This window comes from Lepisosteus platostomus, chromosome 5, assembly GCF_059453375.1.
Source record: "Lepisosteus platostomus isolate fLepPlt1 chromosome 5, fLepPlt1.hap1, whole genome shotgun sequence".
Classification (NCBI taxonomy): Eukaryota; Metazoa; Chordata; class Actinopteri; order Semionotiformes; family Lepisosteidae; genus Lepisosteus; species Lepisosteus platostomus.
The window spans coordinates 59,501,716-59,527,112 of NC_142615.1; the positions used below are offsets into that span (position 1 = coordinate 59,501,716).

At 41.2% G+C, this 25,397-nt stretch overlaps 1 protein-coding gene and 2 long non-coding RNA genes across 3 annotated transcripts in view; all 3 read left to right on the plus strand.

Annotated features, from left to right (window-relative positions):
* LOC148670361 (scavenger receptor cysteine-rich type 1 protein M130-like) overlaps positions 1 to 15,260 on the plus strand; it is a 204,528-nt gene extending 189,268 nt beyond the window's left edge. The window contains exons 3-10 of the mRNA XM_088631020.1: positions 7,002 to 7,310; positions 8,351 to 8,665; positions 10,308 to 10,535; positions 10,610 to 10,708; positions 13,245 to 13,559; positions 14,546 to 14,848; positions 15,031 to 15,092; positions 15,249 to 15,260. Of these exons, the coding sequence (XP_088487146.1) occupies positions 7,002 to 7,310; positions 8,351 to 8,665; positions 10,308 to 10,535; positions 10,610 to 10,708; positions 13,245 to 13,559; positions 14,546 to 14,848; positions 15,031 to 15,092; positions 15,249 to 15,260 (1,643 nt within the window). The remainder of the gene's footprint in view (positions 1 to 7,001; positions 7,311 to 8,350; positions 8,666 to 10,307; positions 10,536 to 10,609; positions 10,709 to 13,244; positions 13,560 to 14,545; positions 14,849 to 15,030; positions 15,093 to 15,248) is intronic.
* Positions 15,261 to 15,295: 35 nt separating this feature from the next.
* Positions 15,296 to 16,422, plus strand: LOC148670378 (uncharacterized). Its single transcript, XR_015937054.1, has 3 exons — positions 15,296 to 15,604; positions 15,911 to 15,949; positions 16,233 to 16,422. It is a non-coding gene; the product is annotated as an uncharacterized LOC148670378 (long non-coding RNA).
* A 2,528-nt stretch (positions 16,423 to 18,950) lies between these two features.
* LOC148670379 (uncharacterized) lies at positions 18,951 to 20,915 on the plus strand. The gene is made up of 2 exons (XR_015937075.1): positions 18,951 to 19,003; positions 20,266 to 20,915. It is a non-coding gene; the product is annotated as an uncharacterized LOC148670379 (long non-coding RNA).
* Positions 20,916 to 25,397: the final 4,482 nt, after the last annotated feature.

Here is a 25,397-nt window from a genome sequence, read left to right on the forward strand (position 1 = left end):
CTGTATCTGTATCTGTATCTGTGTTTCCTCCAGTGAGACACAGAGCTGCTCCTGTCTCTCCTCTCCTCCGCGCTGCTGGGAGAGGAAACAGTGATGTGTCTCTGATATATATGGAGAAGACTGAAAGGGCCCTGTGTGATTGGCCGTCCCGCCTGTGTGAGAGGTTCCTGCTGTCAGTCTGAAAAGGCAGTGCTGTGTGTGATTGGCCGGGCGGGGGGCTGTGTTGTTACTGGGGGTCCAGGGTGCGGAGCAGTAGCCCAGTTGCCCTGTGGGCTCAGGGGTGAAGACAGGGGTCTCAGCTGCGCTCTGTCCTGATGACAATGGAGAGCTGCCTGTCCATCTTCTCTCTCGCTGTCCTGGTGCTGCACAGCTCAGCCAGTAAGTGGGACTCAGCCATTTTATTATTACTGTCAGATGTACAGTATGTAAAGAGCTAAGTGTGTTAAAGACTGAGGTATTATTGAGATTCCATTTTATTATTACAGACTGTGGCTTAATTAGAGATAGAACTCTTATGAAAGAGAAAAGTATTTCTACTGAAGGTGAGATCTTTAGCCTGAATAATTATGTCACACAGGTGTAGTATCATTGATATCATGTTTGTTAAATAGAGAATTATCAGAGACTGGGACATCACTGGAGGTAAATGTGTTGTAAAAGACTGGAGTATTTTGAGCCAAGGACATTTTAAGGTTGGATAATACAGTAGTTATGTCATTTTGTAGAGTGGAGTAATTTAATTGTAGGAACTTTTCTGTGCATACTGTGTTAATAAGAAGACTATTAATTACCTTTTTTATTAAGTAGTGTGTTTGTGCCAGGGGTTATTTGACATATTTAGATAATTGTTGCAGCATTTCTAGAGACTGGGATAGTTTTATCACAGAATCTTGTCAAATTAATTACTGAGGAAGCCTGTCTTTGTTATGGGGTGTTACTGGACACAGATACCACCAGGGCAGAGTGATAATACTGTCCAGTACAGAACGCAAGTCCTGCTACATAGCACTGACTCTCCTAGAAAAGTAGATTGTTAGTGAAAGTCTTGTCAGTGAAACACAGTCAGCACCATTGTTGTTTTAGTTATATACAGTAATTTCATGAAACAGGAGCCCCTAGTTTGGTCTTACAGCTTCTTGTTTTTCAGAACCATTTATTTTGCTGCCATTATTCCTCTTTGTGTGTTCAGACAGTCTGGGGTTCCTGTCTTGTGTCTGTGTGAGATTTAATTGCAGGTATTTCCTTTGGGATTATGGGATTTGTTCAGCCTGGAGTATTTTTTTAGAGGAAGCTATATTACATAGGAAGACAATTGTTTGTGATCGAGGGATATGAAAGAGATACAGTACAGCTATGTTTTTTTACAGTGTAGAGAGCTGCTTATTTTGAACATTAACACTTTAAGACAGTAGCTGGTTAAGAGAGACAGGGGGACCGGAAAGTTAATGGAGTCTGATGAACGTTCAGAAGGAGGACAAGTCCCAGTTCCTCACACTAACACCCCCACCACTGCAGCAGCCTCCTGGTGTATCTGGGGGCTCTGACCTCCTCATCTCTAGTGTGTTAGAGACAGCAGACATCAGGACAGCCTCTTCCTGCAGCTCCATCACTGGGGTCGTCTGTCTCTTCTGAAATGTGTTAATGGTTGCCGGTTTATAGCCCTGAGGAGCTTACACAGAGGTTACACAGAGGAGCCCCATTTCCTCTCAACACCAGACTCACAGGAAAATTGTCTTGTGTGGTTTTGTCTCATGTGGTTTAAAGAAAAGAAACGCAACGTCTGATGTACACCATGTACACCAGGTTTGCTGTGTTTAGACATTAAAAGGGACAGGCTGTACTATAGTAAAGGTGGCATTCTTTACTCCTTCAGAAAAAGCAGAATATCAATTATTTTTAGAAAGTGGAGTCTTATTAGTCACTGAGGCGTTACAACAATAATTTAACACGTAGAGGCTGTACTGTAGTAAAGGTAAAGGATAATGTGTAGAAAATATGTTTATACAGTATCTGACTGATGATTCAATGATAGCTTAATCATTTTGTGTTTTGAGGTTATTTAACTGTATGCTGGGTATTATTTTTTATTATATTGCGATGTGTGTGATAAGTGTTTTTTTTTTTCTTTGTGGTGTGCATTTGGAGTGTATAATGTATAAATAATGCAGTGTTTTAAGCTTTCATAATGAAAATGCAAGTTTGGATAATGAAAATTAAGTATACTTAGTTAACAGGTAAATGCTAAAAATACAATAGGCACACATTAACATGTCTCCAGAGCAAAAGAAATGTATGAATGTAAAGCAAAATCGATACTACAAATGAATTGTCATATATAATGGAAACAATATATATTCCAAATATTCCTGAATGTGAAGGTTTAAAAACAAATCTAGTTAAATATTCACTGGAAATTGAGTAGGTACTGTACATGCTAATGTATATTTTAGTATAGTATGTAAATCATCTGTTTATTATAAAGGTATTGTACTGATTGCATTTTCATTTTCAAATGGGACACTCAGAGCAGAGTGATTCATCTCTACCACATACATACAAAGTGTTACCATGCAGTTATTATGTTTGGGACCTAAGACGCAGATAAAACAGTCAATCTGTGGAGTCTGCATTTAAAATGCATACTCAAATGCAAGTTTTTAAGCCGGATAATGAAAATTGAATATTTAATTAATATTATACAAGTGAAATATTTAATTTGCCTGTCACCACCAGTTGAGAATCAGGACCAGAATGTCTCAGGACAAAAACACAAGAACATGGTTGGTAAACATATTTTAGTTAAACATACAATAAACTTATCTTATACATTTGGAATATGCTGTGTTTTAAATGGAATTCATTCTGTGAGTCATATATTAACATCTATAAGCTGAAAAGACTTTGTTAAGTGAAAAAAAATCTGAATGTAAAAAATCAGTATTAAAAATGATTTGTACTACAGTATATAAGGGAACAACATTACATACTGCAAACTGAAAGTGAATGAATGTTTAATCTAAAAAATATCTAGTTATATTTTAACTAGATAATGGTTCATTAATGGTATATTTAAGCACAATCTATAAAGCACTTATCTGTTTGTGAACATTTTTGTACTGTTTCTATTTTGTGTTTTCTAAGGTCTCACTTTCAAATACAACACACTAAGTAAAGAGACACATCATTAAATCTCACTTTATATCTCTTACCTTATATGGACAAGCAGGCAGCAGCCAGTGGTATCATACAGTTTTTACATATAGGACCTGAGACACAGATACAACAGACCATGTGTCAGTGATGTAGGCTTCTGACTCCACAGTCACTGTCCACTGCAGTTACCACAGCTTCCAGAAACCCAGGAACACAAGTCCTAGAACTCTGACATCACACATCCCTGTCCAATGTACTGATCACAGCTCTCAGAGCACAGTGGTTAATGTCTGTGTTCTGAGAGCCATAGTCACTACGGTTTTTATGTCCCCTGTCCACTATAGGGACTATAGCTCCCAATACCCAGGAAGAAAAAGTCTCAATCCTCTGTAGTCATAGTCATGCGTATTTATCTCTCTTTCTCCAGGCAGTTCTGATGTGAGGCTGGTGAATGGAGCCAGTCCCTATGAGGGGACAGTGGAGGTGTATCATGGTGGAGAGTGGGGGACAGTACGTCACTCTGGCTGGGATCTGGATGCTGCTGCAGTGGTGTGCAGACAGCTGGGCTGTGGATCTGCTGTTTCAGCACCAGGAGGAGCTCACTTTGGACCAGGGTCTGGATCAGTCCTGCTGAATTGGGTCAACTGCAAGGGGTCAGAGGCTGCGCTGAGGGACTGTGGAAAACAAGAAGTGAAGCAGTATAGCCCTCCTCCTATGATGCTGGAGTGAGGTGTTCAGGTAAGAGACGCAGACTCTCTCCAGTCTCCAGCACTGAGGAGAATTAAAACTCATCTATTTATCTAGAGTCCATTATCATGATCCATCTGTCCATCCTCCCATTCTTACTGCTCCTGTCCTGCTGAGAGCTGTGACAGCACCCCTCAAAGTCACTGTGTGTCTTTTCTCCTTCTGGATTGTATTTCCTGCAGTGTGTAGAAAAGATATTGAAAACTGTCTGAAACCCCCAACCCCACCTGTATGATTCCTGTTACGTTTTACAATTGACCAATAAAGAGGCCAAAGGACAGTGTTTGATCATAAGGCTGTAAATCTACAAATAAATTTACAGTATGTGACCGATAGATCTGTATAAACAAATTTATTCTTGGTCTTGATTTGAAAACTCCAGTTTGTCCTCCTTGTAATTCATCAGGATCATTTTCACTTACAGTTCTGCTGTGTCTCTCTTACTTCTCCCTTTTCTCTATTTAAATTCAGATTCAAAGAGCTGTATTGATCAAAGAATTACAGCATTGACATTGAACATCAGTTGCTTTTCTCTGATATATTTACAAACATAACAACAATGACCGCATTCTGTGAGATTGAGTGAAACAAATTAGTTACAACAATATCTAAAAACTATAGAATAAAAACAATATGACTGATATGTATTCTCAAAATGTAATCTATTACAAAGTAGAGGAGATCTCTCAGCTTCCTGGTCCATTTGGTAGTCAGTATTGATCCAAGGATCTCATCCACTGTTTCTTCAAGAAAGCTGGGATATCTGGTAACCTGTTCCATATTCCTACAATCCTTTAGCAAAGTTGCCCTCAGTTCTCAGTGTACATAGAGTACGGAATGTTTTAAATACATCATGAATACATTCACATTCTTAAAAAATAACTAAAAAATCTGATATAACATCTGTTTCTCTAGGGAAAAATGTCCCTCTCCCTCTGTTTTATGTTTTCCAGGGTTGAGGTTTCAGAAAATAAAAACGCTTTGTAAGTTAGTGTCAAACCCAGAAGCCAGCTGCTGTATACAGGCAGCTATTTGGATGAACACAAATAAAGCCTTAATTTCCAAAGTAGTGTTTAATTATTTACAGAACAATAAAAACAACCCAAAAACAAAAAAAATAAAGCTAAACATTTGAATGAGCATCTTCACATGAAGGAATACAACAGGCAGTTAAGCTGCTTACCAGCTCTTTAATATCTTTCTCAAAAGTGATCAGTCCCTTCCTTCTGCTCCCATCTCATCTGGGAGAACTGCTTCCTGATTTTAAATGTCACCTTACAGGTGACTGAGGATGGCAGATCAATCTTCATGGGTTTGACAGAAATCACAATCTTGTCTTGTCTCCACATGCTCATCCCTTTACAAATTAGAAAATAATATGTAGGCACTGTACCTGAAATAAGGTCACATATGCACACGTCTGTAGCCAATATATACTGTAAATACATGAAGAATAATACTGTTTCTATTAATCTTAATAGAAGTGAGCTTCGGTAATTGAGCCTATACTTCCTCAGGGTCTGTTTCTCTTTACTGTGTCTTGCCCTCAGCTAGTGTGTGTTGTCATATTGTCCAGAGTGTCTGTCAGTGCCCAGGTCAGACAGTCCTGCTCCAGCAGTGCCAGAATGTGACAGTCCTGGTCTTGCCCAGAGTGTGTGTCAGTGCCCAGGTCTGACTGTCCTGTTCCAGCAGTGTCAGGCTGTGACAGTCCTGGTCTTGTCCTGAGTGTCTGTCAGTGCTTAGGTCAGACAGTCCTGCTCCAGCAGTGCCAGACTGTGACAGTCCTGGTCTTGCCCAGAGTGTGTGTCAGTGCCCAGGTCTGACTGTCCTGTTCCAGCAGTGCCAGGCTGTGACAGTCCTGGTCTTGTCCAGAGTGTGTGTCAGTGCCCAGGTCAGACAGTCCTGTTTCAGCAGTGCCAGGCTGTGACAGTCCTGGACTTGTCCAGAGTATCTGTCAGTGCCCAGGTCAGACAGTCCTGCTCCAGCAGTGCCAGGCTATGACAGTCCTGGACTTGTCCAGAGTATCTGTCAGTGCCCAGGTCAGACAGTCCTGCTCCAGCAGTGCCAGGCTGTGATAGTCCTGGTCTTGTCCAGAGTGTGTGTCAGTGCCCAGGTCAGACAGTCCTGTTTCAGCAGTGCCAGGCAATGGGGAATCTTTTCTTTGAGTATATGACATGCCATTCTGCTTCTGTGAATTTGGTGATATGGATCAGTTTTTTTTTCTTCTGTATTTATTAAGTCTACATCCCTAGCTACACTGGGAATCATGAATTGTAAGAAGCAGTTCGAAAATGGATGGATGGATTTGTGATCAGTTTCTATTTTTACTTATTCTACAGTCAAATGTGTTCCACAGGTGGCATCTTCAGCACTGTGGTTATTGCTATGAACATGTGGAACAGCTGGAATGAGGGTGATAGTTTGATTTGTAGTATTACACAAACTGATTAATTTAGTGTCTCTGATTTTCATATCTTGTATTTGCCCCAGCGTAAAGGTAATGATGCACTGAACACCTTCTTTGGAGGCACATGTTAGAGCACAGAGGTGGAGATTGATGATTTAGAGTCTTTGATCTTAATAGAGTTTAACATTCATCTACAATTATTAGATGTACATGTATCTACATTATTTCTGGAGGAAAACAATCAATTTAAAACAACATTCAGCCCTAAAAGATTTTTTGGTTTAACTATCTGATGTTGACCTTTCAGATTGTCTTCTGACTCTCCTCTCTTTCATTTCATTTTTATTTATATCCTATTATCTACTTTTTTATCTACTGTATATCTATCCTATTATCTATATTCTTATTGAAAGCACTCTGCATTATTGTACAATTGATTGTAATAGTGTATGTATTTCTAAAATGTAATTTTCTACGCTAAATTGTAGGTGTAAATCTGTTTATGAATGGAACAATAAGAAGTCAAGATTTAAATTGAGAATCTATCATATTTATTTTTTCACATGAAGTTGGTTTATTTTCATAGGGTAGTAAGTTTAATTCTCACAGGCACCAGGTTCAGTGGCAGTGAGCAATGAGCTGCACTATGAGAGATTACCTGCTCAGACTGACAGCCTGTAGTTCTCTATTGCAGGTTTTGTGAGGCTGGTGAACGGACACAGTCTCTGCTCTGGGAGAGTTGAGGTGAATCTCAAGAACACCTGGACCTCAGTGTGCGACTCTGACTTTGACTGGCAGGATGCAGAGGTTGTCTGTCGGGAGCTGGACTGTGGGGCTCCTTCGGTGATACACAGAGGCGCTCATTTCCGACAGGGCCAGGGTCCAGTCGGGTCAGAGCAGTTCCAGTGTACAGGACAAGAGTCCAAGCTACGGCACTGCCCCACTGCAGCCAGGCCAGAGCAGAGCTGCTCCCAGAGCAGAGCTGTGGGTCTCACTTGCACAGGTAAGATAAGATCACTTAACTAAAGGCAAGGTTGTTGTCATTTGTGAGTATTGTAGTATTTTGTGAGTATTTGTGGGTATTGCAGAGGCAGTGTATGAGACTTGTGTAGGACTAGTGTAGCACTGATGTTGGACAGTCCCTGTGTCCCTGGAGGTCACATCTTAATTAATATCAGCTGTGGACCTCCAGTTGGCCTATATATAGGTAAATGAGAGATCTAGTGAGACATGAGGAGCAAAATAGATTACCAGTGTCCAGGAAAATTATTTGATTGAGACTTTGTTTTTGTTTTTATTTTTATTCATGTCTTGGATTTGTTAATTTTAGTTGTTTTGAGTCAGATTAGGACAGGGAGTTAGCCGAAGACTTTTCTTTTTGTGTTTGTTGTGTTTTCAGGTTCACAGCTAGTTACTTTTTTAAATTTTTCTTACTGATAGGACCTCACATATAACTGTGATATTATTTAACTAACGTTGTATCTGAGATTGTCAAATAAACTAGTACTCTGGTTTGTTTTTTCAAAAACAGGCACAAGTGCTGTTTGTTTTTGTTTTTTTTTGCGGCTCATTGTTAGCCACAACGGGCACACCTGCACACTCTCTAAGTTTTGGGAAGGCTAGGTGGGAGCATAACACAACGCTCTTCTTCAGGTCTAAGGCTGGGGTTGTAGTGATGAAAAATAAAAGTGAAAGCCTTCAGCTTGGAGGCTGATGATCGGGCAGTATTTGTTCTGCGTCTTCTTCTCCTGGTTGTCCTTCCTGGTTTCATCAGGCCTGGAGCAGGGAGCACATTGTCTCCTGTGAGCTTCACATCACTATCTTAGGTGCTGGGAAAGCTTGGCAAAAATAAAAAGTAACACATCTTGAAGAAGCCTTAACATGGCATCACAATATTTGTTCTTAGTCAAAGCTTTCTGTTGGTCTCTCGGTCACTGAGAGCTGGATGTTACAGTTTTTTCATCTTATTGATTTTTTTTTTATTGTTGTATTTCATGTGCCCTGTTATGGTGTCATGCTGATGAAGTTCTCTCCTATCTGCAGGATACACAGGGTTCAGGCTGGCGAACGGCTCGGACTCCTGCTCTGGACGAGTGGAGCTGCAGTACGACAGTAAATGGGGGACAGTGTGTGATCAGTGCTGGGACCTCACAGATGCCAGTGTTCTCTGCCAGCAGCTGGGCTGTGGGGAGGCTGTAGCAACACCAGGACAGGCCTGGTTTGGACAGGGCAGTGGACCAGTATGGGCTGATGTGTTTGATTGCAGGGGGAATGAGAGCCGTCTCTCAAACTGCTCTGTCTCCTCATGGGGGAGAGCAGTGTGCTCTCATGGACAGGACGCAGGAGTCATCTGCTCTGGTGAGAATGCAACCATCAAACCAATTTACATCTTGATAATTAAACATGTTAACTACTAAAAATATATGAACTCGGGACATGCAGCCATTACATGCAGAATGTAAATGTGATTTTGACACATTGCTGGTGCTCCACTTCCATCAATCTTGAACTTGAACTTGAACTTGAACTTTATTGCCATATGTAACCGGTACTGGTACAATGGAATTCTTACTTACAGAAAGTCTCTCGATTGTAAAACAAGTGTAAAAAAACAAAACAAAGTGCAAACAGTGCATCAAGACAATGTACAAACAAACAATAGACAATGTGCAAGTAAACATGCAGGCAGTTTGAATGTAAACAATACAGACGTGTAAACAATGACTGGAGACGTACAATAAATAAATTACAATGAGGTAGATGGTGATGGTGTGGGTGTGGTCCGAGGGGGATGGCTAAATGTGTTCGCCAGTCTCACTGCTTGTGGATAGAAGCTATTGAAGAATCTAGTGTTAAGTGTCCGTATGCTCTTATATCTCTTGCCTGAGGGCAGTGGGGTGAAGAGCTCATGCCCTGGGTGGTGACTGTCCTCTGTGATGGCCAGAATTCTACCACGGCAGCGGTCCTCATAGAGCTGTTTAATCTCGGTGAGACTGCAGCCGATGATCTTCTGGGCCATATTGACCATTCTCTGCAGTGCCTTTCTTTCTCGCGAAGAGGTGTTGCCATACCACACGGTGATCCCGTTGGTGAGGACGCTCTCGATAGTGCAGCGGTAGAAGTTCACAAACACATGTATTGGCATCCCCCATCGCATCCCCCAATCTGTTGGATCCTAGTGAAAAATTGTCTTTTAAATTGAAATTCCAACCGTTTTCTAACAGCTTCATCCAATTTAGGGTCATGGGGGAGTTGGAGCCTACCCAAGCAAACAACAGGAGAAAGTGATACCAGTCCATCACAGTGCACACACAGACACAAACACACACCGATACCTGGGGCAGTTATCCCAAAATCTAAATAACCTGTCAGAATGTTTCTGGACTGTGGTAGGAAATCCACGTGAACATGGGAAGAACATGTAGGTCATTAGTGCTGTGAGGCAAGCAATGTTAACTACTGCACCACAATGCCATCCAATAAATGAAACATGATGTCCAAACATTTTGTTGAAAAACTGTTAATAACTAACATTGGGTGGAGTGGTGGCTCTGCGGCTAAGGATCTGTGCTTATGGCTGAAAGGTTGCTGGTTCAAATCCTGTGACTGGCAGAGGAATCCTACTCTGTTGGGCTCCTGAGCAAGGCCTGTAACCTCAACTGCTCCAGGGGTGCTGTACAATGGCAGATCCTATGCTCTCTCCCTGTCTGTGTGTGTCTCATGGAGAGCAAGCGGGATATGTGAAAAGATAATTCCTAATGCAAGGAATTGTTTAGGGTTAATAAAGTGATATTATTATTATTTAAAAACAATGCTTCTTGAGGTTGAACACATGGATGTGTCATGTTAATTTTACCAAAAGATAACGATGAAATCAGTCAGGTATGAACAAATTTTCCATCCTTTCACCTGGACAAAACAAATTCTCCATCTCCGTGGGCTGGTTTTATGGTACTGATATCTGACTGACAATAAAACGTGATGTTCATTTATTTTTTAGATTCATCCTTGTCAGCTCTAGATGGTGGAGTCCAGCTGTCAGGAGGAGAGAGTCACTGTGATGGCCGGGTGGAGGTTCACTACAACAGCACCTGGGGGACACTCCTCCAGCACTCCTGGGGCTACAGAGAGGCCTCTGTGGTCTGCAGACAGCTGGGCTGTGGCTCAGTGGTGCAAATATACAACTCCTCTCTGTATGAGACAGGCGACAGTGCTGTGTGTCTAACAGGTATTCAGTGCTCTGTAGTACAAGTCTATAACTCCTCTCTGTATGGGACAGTGACAGCACTGTGTGTCTGACAGGTATTCAGTGCTCCGGGGACGAGTCTCACCTGGTGAACTGCAGTTCTCCACAGACAGTTAGCTGCAACACTGGACAGGATGTTGCCCAGCTCTGCTCAGGTAGGAGCCATTCAAAGTATTTTTGACTGTTATCATATGCAGATTGATATGTAGGACATAAAAGACAAACCCTAAAAGATTTGTCACAAAATATAACAGCTGGACCTGTTAAGAGTTAAAATATTGTATGAAGTGATATTTGTTCCTATTTTAAGTCTTTTGTCCATTAATATAGACTGATAATAGAGCTGGGATAAATGTTTCCTGAAACTTGAGCATGTCTGTAAAAGAAGCTCTGTATATTGTTCGATCCAATCATCCCTTTCTGTAGAGATGCAGTGTTTTGTCATCAGGTTAATGCACTGCTGACCACAGATGTGAGGCCTGTGCTTCTAATTCATTAAGATCTCCTTTCTTGCAGTTGTGAGCAACAGAGATGAAAACTGAGAATATTTGCATGACAAGTCAATACATTAATAAAGAACAATGAAACTCTACAGCCTAAGGAAACAAACATTTTATCTATTCATTTTTTTGAAAGAATGATTGGTGGGCATTACCAGAACATATGGATGTAGATGCACTTACTACATCATAAGCATTGAAAAGTACTGGTTTATTAGGTCCATAAAAACAATCTTTTAGTGTTATTAATGATATATAATGTTTTATCTTGAATGGGCTGGATTTCCATTGATATAACAAGAAAATAAACATTAAAACATTCAGAATCTGTCACGCCCGACATCCCTCCCTAGAGGGCGCTTCACTGCTCCCATTATTGTTCGTGTGATTAAGCTCTCCAGGTGTACCCTTTTAGTGTTATTATTTAAGACCAGCTCTTCCAGTCCTCGGGGCTCATCATTAGGGTAAGATGTTGCGAGGCCCGCCTAGCACCAGGACACCCTACGCCCGTCTCCTGAGGGCATAGGCCTCATCCCCGACACCTCCCGCTTCCTGAGCCCGGGGTCTGGAGGATCTCGCCCCGTCACCCTTGGACCTCCATGTTTTGTTTGTCCGTGTGCTCCCCCCTCCCGGGGATTTTAACTTTGTTGCGTCCCAGGATGGATTTCTAGTTGATGGACTCTCGGACTGTGCTTTGACCTGCCTTTGGACCCGTTTGGATTTGGATGCCGTTTTGTCTTCCTCGTACACTGTCTCACGGACTGTCACTATTATTTTGTGCACTATTAAACCCCTGTGTGTTCCTTTTTACCACGCCTCCTGTTTTCTCCAGCTCTTACCGCATCGCATAGGGTCTTCTACAAGATCTGACATGGATTTCAGTCCGTGTTCGTGACATAATCTTAACAAATCCATTGGAGATGGAGTCTCAGGTTGTCACAGAATCCAGGGGAAATTTCCACCTGGAAGAAAGTGCCCTTAAACATCTTGGGGTGCAATATCTTGTGAAGTATAGACAGTAGAGGCCTGGACCAGGGCTTGGATTGAAGATAAACCCTTGGATATTAAACCTGAATCATCACATTTCTCATATGTCTTAGTGACATAGGCAGTGCTAGAGAGGCTATATATAGGATTTAAGCAGTAAAAAAGAAGACTTCTTACAAACTGATTGCTAGAATCTGATTGATCTGCACTTGACTGACATGCAGGCAATGAAGATTAAACAAAAACTTGTTTTTTGCTCAGCATTGCCCCAAACAGCAATGATATCTCTCTAAGCCTCAGAATGGTCAGAATTCATTGACTTATAGCTATTTCTATTCGGGTTTTCTACAGACACTTAGTTTGAAGACAGGGTAAAAATCCATAGTTTACCCCTTGTTATATAAAACATTTTTCCCTTATAACTCTATAATCTGAAATCCTCTATGATGCATAAACAGGCTAACCAGAGAATTACCCTGCATCCTAAATGAACAGAATATGTTCTCACTAATATAATGCCGAAAAGTGAATGAAAATCTACTTTCTATTCTAAACCTCCAACTAGGAGAGAATGCCTTTAGCCTGAGGATTGCACAATAAAGGAAACCTGAAAATGTTTTAATGTTCTTAAATTACAAGACTGCAAGGTCTCTTAAACAAGGTTCCATTATTTAACTAGAATTTTATCTCCAGTTCTTCTTGTCTGACATGCCTCCTCTCTCTTCCTTCCTTCAGTTACCTCTCTCTTCTTTCTCTTTGTTTATATTTTATCCTGTGAATTTAGTCTGATGACAACTCTAATAAGGAGGTAATTCGAGTAAACCAAAAGATTCACTTTGTTCCTCTGTGCTTACCAGTTCTGCAGATATGTAAACTAATATTTTTGAGACTCCTAACTTTTTTTTAAGAGTCAACGTTAGCTTGAATGACACCACTCCAGCCATAATGATATATATGTCTCTTTCCTAGCCCAGCACTCCCTCAGGCTAGATGAGGTAGGAGGTAATTGTATCAGCAATGTTTATAGAAATTCACACCTGAAGAAGGCTCCACGGCCGAAACGTTGTGTTTTTTTTCTTCTTTTTTTCAGCATGGAATAAGCCTATTGTTCCTTTGCAGCCTACGCATGCTGATGCAGCTACCCACCTGAACTACTATGTTTATAGGAATGTGTCTTTATCATTTGGTCCTGCCTCTCTCCTAGCCCAGCGCTCCTTAAGGCTGGTTGGAGCAGGAGGCGATTGTGCTGGGAGGCTGGAGGTTTATCACAATGGCTCCTGGGGGACAGTCTGCGATGACTCCTGGGACCTGGCAGACTCTCAGGTGGTGTGCAGGCAGCTCCGGTGTGGGACGGCCCTCAGTGCCCCAGTGCCGGCCTCCTTCAGCCAGGGAACTGGACCCATCTGGCTGGACGAGGTGGGCTGTTTGGGGAACGAGTCGTCTCTGTGGGAGTGTCCTTCAGCAGGGTGGGGACAGCATGACTGTGGACACAAGGAGGATGTGAGAATCCTGTGTTCAGGTAAACGAACGAAAAAAAAATCATCCATATTCTCGAATTCCACAACGTGGATATGGTTTGCATTTGGAGTGCTTAAATATATCCTACTGAGGAAAATTCAGTTCAATACAGTTTAGTTTTATTTGTATTTTTTCAATGGACATTGTCACAAAGCAGCTTTACAGATTTCCAGGCCTGAACCAAGGCTCGAAAGGGGGAGCCTATCCTCCTCTGTTAATTAAAATGAACAGACATGGTGAAAAAGATAGTATTTTTATTTCAGTAATGTGTAGTGAGGTCCAGCAGTGTCTGGAATGTTCAGTAGTTTCCTTTGGTTGAAATTTCTCTGGGAAGTTGAGTTCGACAGGTAGAAGGAGCTGGATTCTGGGCCTGGCTTCCTAACACTCCACCTCAGAATAGACAAGAAATAAAGTATTAGTGAATGACAACGAAAACAGAAATTGGTAGGTTGCGTGGCTTGTTTTTCCTTAATATTTATCCAAAGGCTAGACTGAACAAATATGTTTTTAACCCAGATTTGAACGCTGGGAGTGCGTCTTAATTCCACACATCTGCGGGGAGGCTATTCCAGAATTGGGGAGCTCTATGAGAAAATGCTCTGTTGCCAGCTGTGACTTTTTTAATTCCAGGAACAACTAGGTAACCTGCTCCTTGTGATTGAAGTGTACGAGAGGGATTATAAGGGACTAAAAGATCACTCAAATATTTTGGGCCAAGATCACGCAAAGCTTTGTAAAAAGAGACTAAGATATAGTTATGATACAGCTGGGAATGCTGTAGAACCACACAGTCCTGTCACCTTCATATCAACTGTGTTATTGTACAGCTGTCCTTGTTTCATTACGTGAGTCAGTTATAACTGGATTAGTACGGGAAATGAGACTGGTTGCTGTTCACATTGTTTGCTTGTAGTTTCTTACCAGTTCAGAATGAAATGCTGTCTTGTCAGGGTTTGTTTCCTTTGACTTTCCTTGCTGTCTTGATAGATCATAATCTCCTGAGGCTATCTGCAGGCTGTTCAGGACAGGCAGAGGTTTACTACAATGGCACCTGGGGCAGCATCTGTGCCAACAGCATGACAGACACTACAGCTGCAGTGATCTGTAAACAGCTGGGCTGTGGAGACAAGGGCACCACTAGAGAGACAAACTCCAGGCTGAGCCCTGATCCCAAATGGCTGGACTTTGTCTCCTGCCGCAAACACGACTCCACCCTGTGGCAGTGTCCCTCCTCCCCCTGGGGCCAGAATGACTGCACAGACCGAGAAGTGGCTAATATCACCTGCTCAGGTACAGAGGGAAGAGTAATGCTCTGTAAATTAGTGTTCTGCCATATTAAGAACAGACAAAAGCTTTAAACTGAATTCTTATTAATTTATATCCAAACATGTATAAAAATGAAAGCAATGTCATTGTTATTTATTTTATAATAATAATGTTTTTATATGATTATTAATCTTTGAAGGTCCTAGAAAAGAAGCTGACAGAAGCACTCCAGCCCCTCAGGAAGAGCAGCCTCAGCTGTACTGCCCAGGTGAGTTCAGTGTGTAAAACACTCAGAGACACCGCAGCCCTGAGCTGAGGAACAGTAACCATACAGCTCTCTTCTAGAGCCACTCAGTACCTCACTGATCTCTACTACAGTCACTGAGCTAAATACACTCAGTAACCTCTCTGCTCTCATCTACAGTCACAGATCTGATGACACTCAGTAACCCTTCTGTTGACTTTCAGTCCCACTGGCTCTGCGCCTGGCTGGAGGCACTAACTGCTCTGGCCGGGTGGAGCTGCGGTATGAGGGCCCCTGGGGGACAGTCTGTGACGACTCCTGGGACCTGCAGGATGCCCAGGTGGTCTGCAGACAGCTGGGCTGTGGGGACGCAGTGAGTGCAGCAGTAGAGGCCTCATTCGGACCAGGGAGTGGCGCCATCTGGCTGGACGAGGTGAACTGCAGGGGCAGTGAGGTTCACCTGTGGGACTGCTGTCACTCTGGACTGAATCAGAGTGACTGTCGACACAAGGAGGATGCAGGGGTTACCTGTACAGGTGAGGAGAGTCTTAGAACTGTAGATGAACAAAGTAGGAGATTGATGGAGAAGATACACTGTTACACATATTCTATCACTGCTTAATATCTTAAGATCATCAGTCACAAGATCGGGATGTTGTGTAGCCCTGTGTGTGTGAACAGCACTAGACTTTAATTCTGAGCAAGACACCATTCATCCTGCAATCCTACATTTGACCTCAAGGAACACATGTAAAGATTTTTATTTTATTAAGACCACTCTGGATTCAGCTTGCTATAAAACCAAAGACAAAATAATGACAGTTCTCGTATCTCTTTTACAGGTTTGTCAGAGCCAACATCCAGTCCAGCAACAGCTACAGGTGAACAGAAATCCTCCTTGTCAGTGATAACTCCTGTCTTTCTGTCTCTTCAGATTCCCAGTGTAGCTGTAATGTCTCCTCTCCTCTCTCAGGGTGAAGATCAGTGTTTTCAGATTCCCATTGTAGATCTAGTGCCTCTCTTTCCTCTACGCACCTGATCCTGAACCATCATAGCCCCATATGGGAAATGGGGGAGGACAGAACATTCCATCTGTCAAAGCGTACATGAGTCCAAGAGCACCTCTCCTGGTCCCTGTTCATCCATTGTCTCCCCCTTTCTCAGGCAGAACCAGGACAACACCCCAGACACAGCTGCTGGGAGGTCTATCTGCCTCGCCCCTGGTCCTCCTGCTGCTGGGGGCTCTGCTCTTCGTGGTGCTGGCTCTGTTAGTGGGGCAGCTGATCCAGAACAGGAAGCTGAGGAAAGGTAGGGAGGGAACTCTCCATCCACATAGTGACCTCTAGTGGTCAGTTCTGTCACTCACATGGAACTGATATTTATATAATTACCGTGAGGAATAAACCTGGTAGAGAAAACCATTTGAAGTTTAAAAAAGATTATCAACAATTACAGATGGAGATATCAGGAAATTTGCAAATCCAGAAGCATAACATTTATGTGCTCAAATGTCCAAAGAAGGTTTAGTAGTCAATGTTTGATCTTGTACTCTGCTCCCTGCATGTTAACCCTGAGTGTCTGTTTCCTCACACAGCCCTATCTAAGGGAGCACTCGCCCCTTATCATGATGCCATCTATGAGAAAATAGAGTATAAACTGGCCAGAGAGGGAACCTACAGTGCCCCCAGGAGACGTGAGTGGAGAGAGTCTTCAGGTGTGATTGATCTCCACCCTCTGAGGAAGATCTGAGGACTTAAAAATTGTAGAAAATCTAACCATCCTGGTTTCTGACTGGTTTTCTCAAGAGGTGTGTTAAGGTAGATAAAGAAAATGATCACATCACTATCCCTGGGCTGCCTTATAAAAAAAAGTATTTTTTAGTTTTAAACCTGTAGAGTTTACTTTCTCAACTGGTGTCAAACTAAGTGAAGAAAATCAACACAGCACGATTCTGGATCTGCCTTATAGACACAAACTCACATCCTGGCTTCTCTTCCAGTAGAGGACAGTGTGGTTGCTGTCTGACTGCAGGTAATATTGATCTGTTCTCCTGTTCACAGGGAGATTCCTCTCTGATGAGCTGCCCTCTGGATACGATGATGTGGAGGACAGTGAGGGAGACCCAGTACCAGGTGAGGGGAGGTGGAGTCAGGGGGCTCAGTGTGGGAGTGGGTGGTCTTCAGTCCAGTACTCACTCTCACCTCAAACCAGGATGCCATTTAGAGAACTTATGTAGAAAATACTGAATTATACAAATAGAACCACATGTGTTTGATACCTTATAAAGCCAGCTCTTCAGTGTTGCCTCACACTAGCCTTATCTCGGCAGATCACAGATGCTGAGCAAAACTATAGCTGGTCAATACTGGGGTAGTAAACAAGGTGCTGCTCTAATTGGTTTTGATAGAAAAGGAGACTGGGGAACAGCATGCTGTAAAAACTGCCTTTCAGATCAGATAAATCAGCGACCCTAGAGTTATGGCTTAACTATACTCCACAAAACATTTAAAATCACACTACAGTAACTTTGCAGCTCTATGGTCAAAGTAAGTCTGAGTCCGGAAGTGTAAATTCTCTGTCTCTCTGTGTGGTTCAGGAGACTCGATACCCTCTCTGAAAGAAGAGATCCCAGAGTACTATGATGATGCCGTAACTGTAGCTCAGAGCCCAGATGCATTGTCAGGTGGGTTACTTCAGTCCAGTCAAATGGGGGAAACTCTGCACCAATCTCAGTGAGTCTGACTCTCTCTTTGATCTCAGCCTCTGAATATGGAGTCTGTGTTATCCTTCACCAGTCACATGAGTCTGACTCTCTCTCTGTGATCTCAGCCCTGCACACTCAGTCTGCTCCTCTTCAGTTGCTCATAGTGTCCACATCACCAATCTCTCCAAATACAACCAACCTTTCTCTCCCCTGATGTCCTTCAACATCTTATTTTAACATTTAGGAATTGTTTGAAATATATCACTGAAGTGAATAGGATTAGAAATCAGGTTCCCTGATCTCCTGTACTTGTCTGGAGTTTTAGTTCCTTTGTGATATTCAGTTAATCAGTGTGTTCTGAGGAGCTCCAGCAGTCCGGTGCTCTAGATGGCTCAGTGCTCTGATATGTGTCACTGAATCTGTGCTCTTTGTGGTTCAGGAGAGAAGATGTCCCCTGTGACAGAAGAGGCCCCAGAGTACTATGATGATGCTGTAACTGTACCTCAGAGCCCAGATGCCTTGTCAGGTGAGTTATTTCAGTCCAGTCCCATAGAGAAACCCTGTACCAATCCCAGTGAGTCTGACTCTCTCCTCTCACTGTGCACTGCACAGTACATCACACTGAGTCTGGATTTTGGGGCTCACATTACTGCTCTCTGTCCAAATATATTCATACGACAAAATCTAGGATTAATTTTAAATTTATGACAGAAATGAATAGGAGAGGAAATCAGGTTCCCTGATCACCTGTACTTAAGAGTCTGGTGTTTTAGTCATAACATGATGTTTAGTTAATCAGTGTGTTATGATGAGCTCCAGCAGTCCTGCGCTTTAGATGAAACAGTGTTTTGATGACTGATAGTGACATTGTGCTCTGTGTGCTTTAGGGGAGCTAATGTCTTCTGTGAAAGAAGAGGCTCCAGAGTACTATGATGATGCCATCACTGTGCTCCAGAGTCCAGACACTGTGTCAGGTGAATTATTATTAATAAGATTGAGTACACCCTGTACCAGCCTGCATTAACCTTTGTCGTTAGAAATTAGTCTTGACCTAATTTCACATCTGCAAATAAATACTAACTGGAAGAGAAGAGATCTCTGACAGGCCAGTCTGTGTCAGAATGACAGAGACATTACTGACCTGCTCTTCTGTTCACAGGGAGACTCCTCTTTGATTATACACAATCTGGGTACAGTCATGTGGGGGACAGTGAGGGAGACCCCGCTTCAGGTAAAGGGGGCTACAGCCAGGGGGCTCAGTGTGGGCAAGGTGGTTCAGTAATGGGGAAGGCGACTCCCAGTAATCCATGTCAGTGCCACTTTCATTCAAGATAAGGGGGCATCAGGCATTTTGGGATCAATATTCGCCAGTACAGGCTGAGAGACTGTACTGGTACAAGGTTAGACTTCATAGATCAGAGTCTCATTGAAACCCAAATACTGACATACCCAGCCAATCAGATGTTTGAGGTTGATCAGCTGCTGATCTATTATGAGAGAGTGAGGTCTGGGCAGAGCAAAGCTCTGGATTCCCCAAGACCAGGAATTCTGTTCTCTGACTGCAAAAAGAATGAGTCCAGAAAATACTGTCAAAGTATTTCTTCACTGTGGTTTTAGAGCACTGGAACTTCATAAGCATAAGTGAAATCTGCACTGAACCATCAACTCATCCTAAAAAATACAATTTGATTTAAAAAATGTCCTATTCAAGGCTTTTGACTAAATGATTGTAACAACTGTTCTGTATATTGATTTTGTAGCATCCAGGTTCATAAAGAGAGAGATTTAACTGTAGGTCGTATTCTGTTTGATTTTTAAAAAAGCGGCTACTGTATATCTCTTCTTTTGGCCTGTGTAGGTGTTCTGTAAAAGTTAAATACTTGGTGACACTTTGTAGTTTCTCTGGGTGGTTAGGAAGTAGTTGCCTAAATTTGTACAATTCATGTGTGCTGTACATTTCTTCTGTGTGTTGTTTAGTGTGAGTATTGTCATTGTTAACAAATATTTAACTCATTGTGTCTGAAATATTACTTGTTTTCCCAAAGCTGTACCAAAGAACAAAGAACTAATCTGCCTTTAACTATACCAAAAGCTTGGGTATATTCTTAGCAAAATTTTAACAATTTTTACAAGGTGGGGGCTATGATTTTTTTAATTATTAATTTATCTACTCTGTCATTTCTGATATTCACCATTTTCATAACCCCTATTTGTAATTTGTAATATTATTTCAATACCTGATTCATTTGACAAACCGTATTTCAAGTATTAATTTTGTGATACTATCTATTTCTAGCATTGTTTATAGGCAATTAATTCCTATAGATTTTAAAATCGCACATATACAATTAAAAAAAATGCATACTGTACCCGTGATTAAAAATTGATGGGTCCAATTTTAATGACTTGCTAAACCAAAAATATCAGCTTAGAGTGTCCTACCTGTCCATCAGTTGTCCACTGCCTGTCTCTTACTCTGTGTCTCTGTTTCAGGTGTCCCCCACACTGGCCCTGGAGTGGACAGGGTCCTGCCCACACTGCCCTCTGAAGAAGGAGTCTCTGCCCCTGACAGGGCTGACTACGATGATGCTGGGGACGAGTCTCAGGGAGAGGATGGGTGCTGTGAGACTGACAGGGCTGTCTGGGAGAAGCTCCTCCTGCAGGTCTAGACACAGAAGAGCTCCACCAACAGAGTCACGCAGTCTTACAGCAGCTCTGAGCACTGAGACTGTCTGACACTGTCTGTGACCTGAGTCCACTTCACTCCACTGTTTCCACACTGACACTGTCTGTGACCTGAGTCCACTTCACTCCACTGTTTCCACACTGACACTGTCTGTGACCTGAGTTCACTTCACTCCACTGTTTCCACATTCAGACTGTGACCTGAGTTCACTTCATTCCACTGTTTCCACACTGTCCTCGGTGTCTGTGTCTACAGCACCTGCAGCTTGTGTTTTAGAAAAGGGAGGCTTGAACATCCCATTTCTGCTCAGTCTTTCTTCTTTTTATATTTTGATGTTTTAGAAATTAGAAATAAAACCATTCATTGATGTTCAATTCTGAATGTACCACTTTTGATGGTAACATTTTTTTTATAAATGTTATTAAAAAGATGTTTTGCAATAAACTTTTTAAACCCATTTTTATCTGCGTGTTATTTCTAATGTATGATATTAAAAGTATCAATAAAAAATTAAGGAGCCCTTGGCCACTCACAATGATAATATCCACCTCACAGGAAGAGGAAATGTAAATGTTTATCAACTTAGTCATATAAATTGATCTACACAAAGGACACTGTAGACAAAACCAGACACAACATGAGACAACCTGGTATTAAAATTTCCCTACAAGAAGGCACAGAATCCCAAAATCTAAAACTTCAGAAATGTTATAACTACAGACATCTACTAAAGCATCTGGATTTAAATGACAGGAACACAGGAGACTTAAAAGTTTGCTCAAACAATACACACTTTGATAGGTGTGACAAACTGACATTACAAAACTCATGATCATGAAAAAACGAGCCTTTTAAGCTCACTTCCTAAAATAATATCAGAATGTTTTAGGAGTTTAGGAGGAAACTGGAGCACCTGGAGGAAACTTATTTCCAACATGGGGGACAACTTACAAACTCCACACAGATAGCGCACAGGGCAGGAATGAAACACAGAGCTCCAGCACTGCATGGTAGCAATGTTAACCATGGTGCCACCTGTAAAATAAATATAATTTGTGAAACACTAAGAGATTGTGTAAAACAATATTCTATATACTTTCACTCTGGATCTTTAACAATGTATTAAACCTTTTATGTTAGGTTGCCTGGTTTTGGGGAATTTTCCAAATTAAATGAAATTAGCAATTATTAACAGAATGTATTTCTACATATCAACACTATAATAAAATATGCAAAATATTATTGAATGATTTGAGTTCTATAATACTGATACAGTAATTGTGTTTGAAATGGTGTTTTCAGTCCTGTTACTGTTATTTACAGATGTTTTTAGCACCAAAACCAGACAATAACAGTTCAGTCTTTCCCACTTCAATCTGCATCTCTCCACTATATTCTCACCAGTGAGGAAGTTAAAGACTGGCTTCATACAAGTCACCCCACTGACCTGACATCTCCAGTTTTGTGTCCATTTCTTCTTTTATTGTTCCAGTCACTTCACAATAAAGCAACTCAGACCACTTGTATCCGCTTCCAGGAAGTAAGGACACGTATTTGCAAGAGTTTCAATTCTTAGTAAAAGCTCTAAAACACCTTCTATGCCGCACAGTGAGCAATCATGCCCTCTTCCTAGGAGGATAGAAAAATAGATAGAAAATCAATTACTAAAACCATTTTGTCCACTTCCAGAGAGCCCACACACTTAATTGGGAGGGTTTCAATTCAGAGTAGGAAAAAAAAATCTCTAAATTAAATGTTTATGCTGCACAGAGAGCACTTTCTTCTGTATGGCCAGTTAGCTCAGTTGGTTAGAGTGTGGTGCTAATAACACCAAGATTGCTTGTTCCTATATGGGCGAGGAGAGCTCCTTCTCTTCTGCCAAAACCCTTTGATCTTTCTTTCCATGGTGAAATATGATGCAAAGATACCACTTACTATAGATAGATGAGTGTGTTGCAGGTGAAGAGGAAAGTGCTAAAATATTTAAAATCTCATATGTGAAGAAAAGATAGAGTGTCACTATTTGCATAAGTGAGGCTTTTAAATAATCTTTTGGAAAGACACTCAAATCCAGCCTATTAAGTCTCAGGACCAGATGATTGGCTCAATACCCAGGTGAAGATAGTCAATCAGAGAACTTAGATATAAAAAGTGTGTCTGAGTGGAAGTTTATTAGTCTTTTAAGACAGGAATTTGGGTCTCAAGTCCTTTATGGGGTGGGGTGTGTCTCACTTCTGTGCTCAAATCCCAAGATTACACTCAAAGTGAGGATGAAGTATGTTGCGGCAAATGTGATGTCAGATCAACTGCTTTTCCAGAAGCCAATGTGATATAAATTAAAGTTTTCATTTGACCGAGGATCATCGTGTGCTGAAATTGGTCCTGGAGAAGTGCATACTGTATGGCAGAAGGTTTGTACTGTTTATAATAATAATAATAATAATTGCTTACACTTATATAGCGCTTTTTCTGGACACTCCACTCAAAGCGCTTTACAAGTAATGGGGATCCCCTCCACCACCACCAATGTGCAGCATCCACCTGGATATACTGTGTCAGAGTGGCCAATAGCTCCCTGTTGTTATTACAATATTTTAGATAACTAAATATTTCTTGTGCATCACTGTTCTTATAGTAGTAAAAAGTAGACGTTTTGCTATGAGAAGCTGGAATGGGTTCATGGAATGACAGTGTGACAAGCCTTGGAAAAAGTTGTGTGCCCATCTTCAAGCAATCAAATCCTATGATTAAATGATGTTCCAGCAAAAGTGCTCTGTTTTACTAAGTCATTATTTCTATGTCTTGTAGAGAAATAGGTGTTTCTATCGGTTCAGGTATAGAACACAAACACCCATTGTAAGCAATTGAGCATTCATAATCCTGAATTTTAAACCCACGGAATATTTATACTTTGTATTAGTATTTGTGAATATTAGAGCTTTTAAAAAAATGTTTTAACAAATTGTGTGAGCATTTTCTGTTACATCACTTTATTGTTTTGTGCATTCTGCTGACTTTTGAAAATATATATTTTTATAAAAATATTGTTGTCTTTTGAATGTATTTCTAAATGATTGTTTTTAATATAAATTGCATAAAACACAAACAACACCCATGATAAGAATTTAATAATTGATCATTCATTTTAAACTTTTTTACCGTATTAAATTATGCTAAGATTTTTTAACATACTGTTAGTATATCACTTTTTATCAAGTGTGCTTTAAATCTTTCGCTACACCATTGATATTCAGTTACACCTATTTAAAGGTATGTTGTCCAAAAATATTAACCGTTTTATTATTTTTGCACGTTACTAAGATTTCCAACATACTGTACACATGCTGTCTCATTCCTGCGTAGAAACGGCTGTGATCTCAGAAAACCGGAAAATCCTGACATTGTACTTCAACTGACTCTCAGTAAGCGCTCCGGGTGCCACCTAGCTCTCTAGCGTGCTGTAGCGACAGAAATTACACTTTGCCTGCGTTATGCACGAAATGACGAGGCTGCATGCTCCCGTATGGTCTAGCGGTTAGTGTTCTTCAATTTCAGCAGGGTGACCCGGGTAATACTTTATTATTATTTGAAATTTATTTCTTGTATTGCCTGCTGCCTCTTGGTATTTTGCCAGTATCGGACACAGAAAACACAATGAGGACCTTCCCACGTTATATGCGTATCTGTTACTGTGTGAAAGAATTAAGCGCTTTTGATAACAACCATTAATTTCAATGACTACTGACATTTGCTCTGTTTTGAATAGTCAACATACCACACCGTGAAAGACACTAGAATCCTGATCACCACATAATTATAAGACAGCTACCTCTTCAAAGTGACGACAGCAGAACCAATCAGGCGTCGGCGTCTGACTAACTCAATCGGTAGAGCCTGAGACTCTTAATCCCAGCGTTGTGGTTTCCAGCCCCTGTTGGGCACAGTGTATGTCATTTTCTTACACAAGGTTCCGCTCATCTTTAATCACCTTAAGTTACCTAGCACTAAATAGCAATGCATGTATTTGATCCAGCTAAAGATTATCAAGAAGCAAATCTCTTTCCTTGCTTTAGTAGATGAATCAAGGACTCTGCTCTCAATGTATTTTCACCAGACACTAGGGCAGATAAACGCAGTTAATACATGCCACATTATAGTATGAAATTGCTTGAGCAAAACATTGTTCATTATCACAACCATTATTGGTAGCTTAGTTCCTCTTTATTTTTTATACAGTAGTTTCTTTAAAAAAAACATGCCTGTCAGAAGGCCAAAGAAACAAGGTGAACGTGATAACCACCGCGCTACGGAAACGACAGTACATCCTACTCCCAGAGCAGGATTGGAGACTCCACATTCTACAGCTCTCTAGCAATAGAGGAGTTCCGACTAGAGAAATGGGGATAACCTCCTCTTCAGGATGTGGAAATATATATTTACCGAGACGAGTCCTTTTTTTGAAGGTCAGCACTCTCTGCCAGTCACTCCTCCCCTCCTCCCGCAATGTATCTCTCTTAACACACCAAAGCGATGACTATTATTACACGTTTTTGCACTCCGCATGCTGTTTTACAGGGCTCTCTTCTGCGCTGAGCTGCTCCTTTGAAATCCAAAAGGCAACAGACGCGCTCCTATACCCGAAGTCGAACCCAGTTCGCCTGGGTGACGGCGGTTTAGAGATTACAAATAATTTAAAAATACATTACAATGCTAATAATATGTAACAAAATGTTTAAAAAAACACGTTAACAAGACTGCAGACAGTTTTTGAAAAGGAGCTCTGTAAAATTCACAAATACTAAGACAAGGTATGAATACTCCATGGGTTTAAAATTCAGGAATATGAATAATTTCAAATTTGTAATTTGTTTACAATTGGAATTTTTATGGTTCGTATGATTTAGCGACTTTTTTACAATATGTAAAATAAAACAGTACA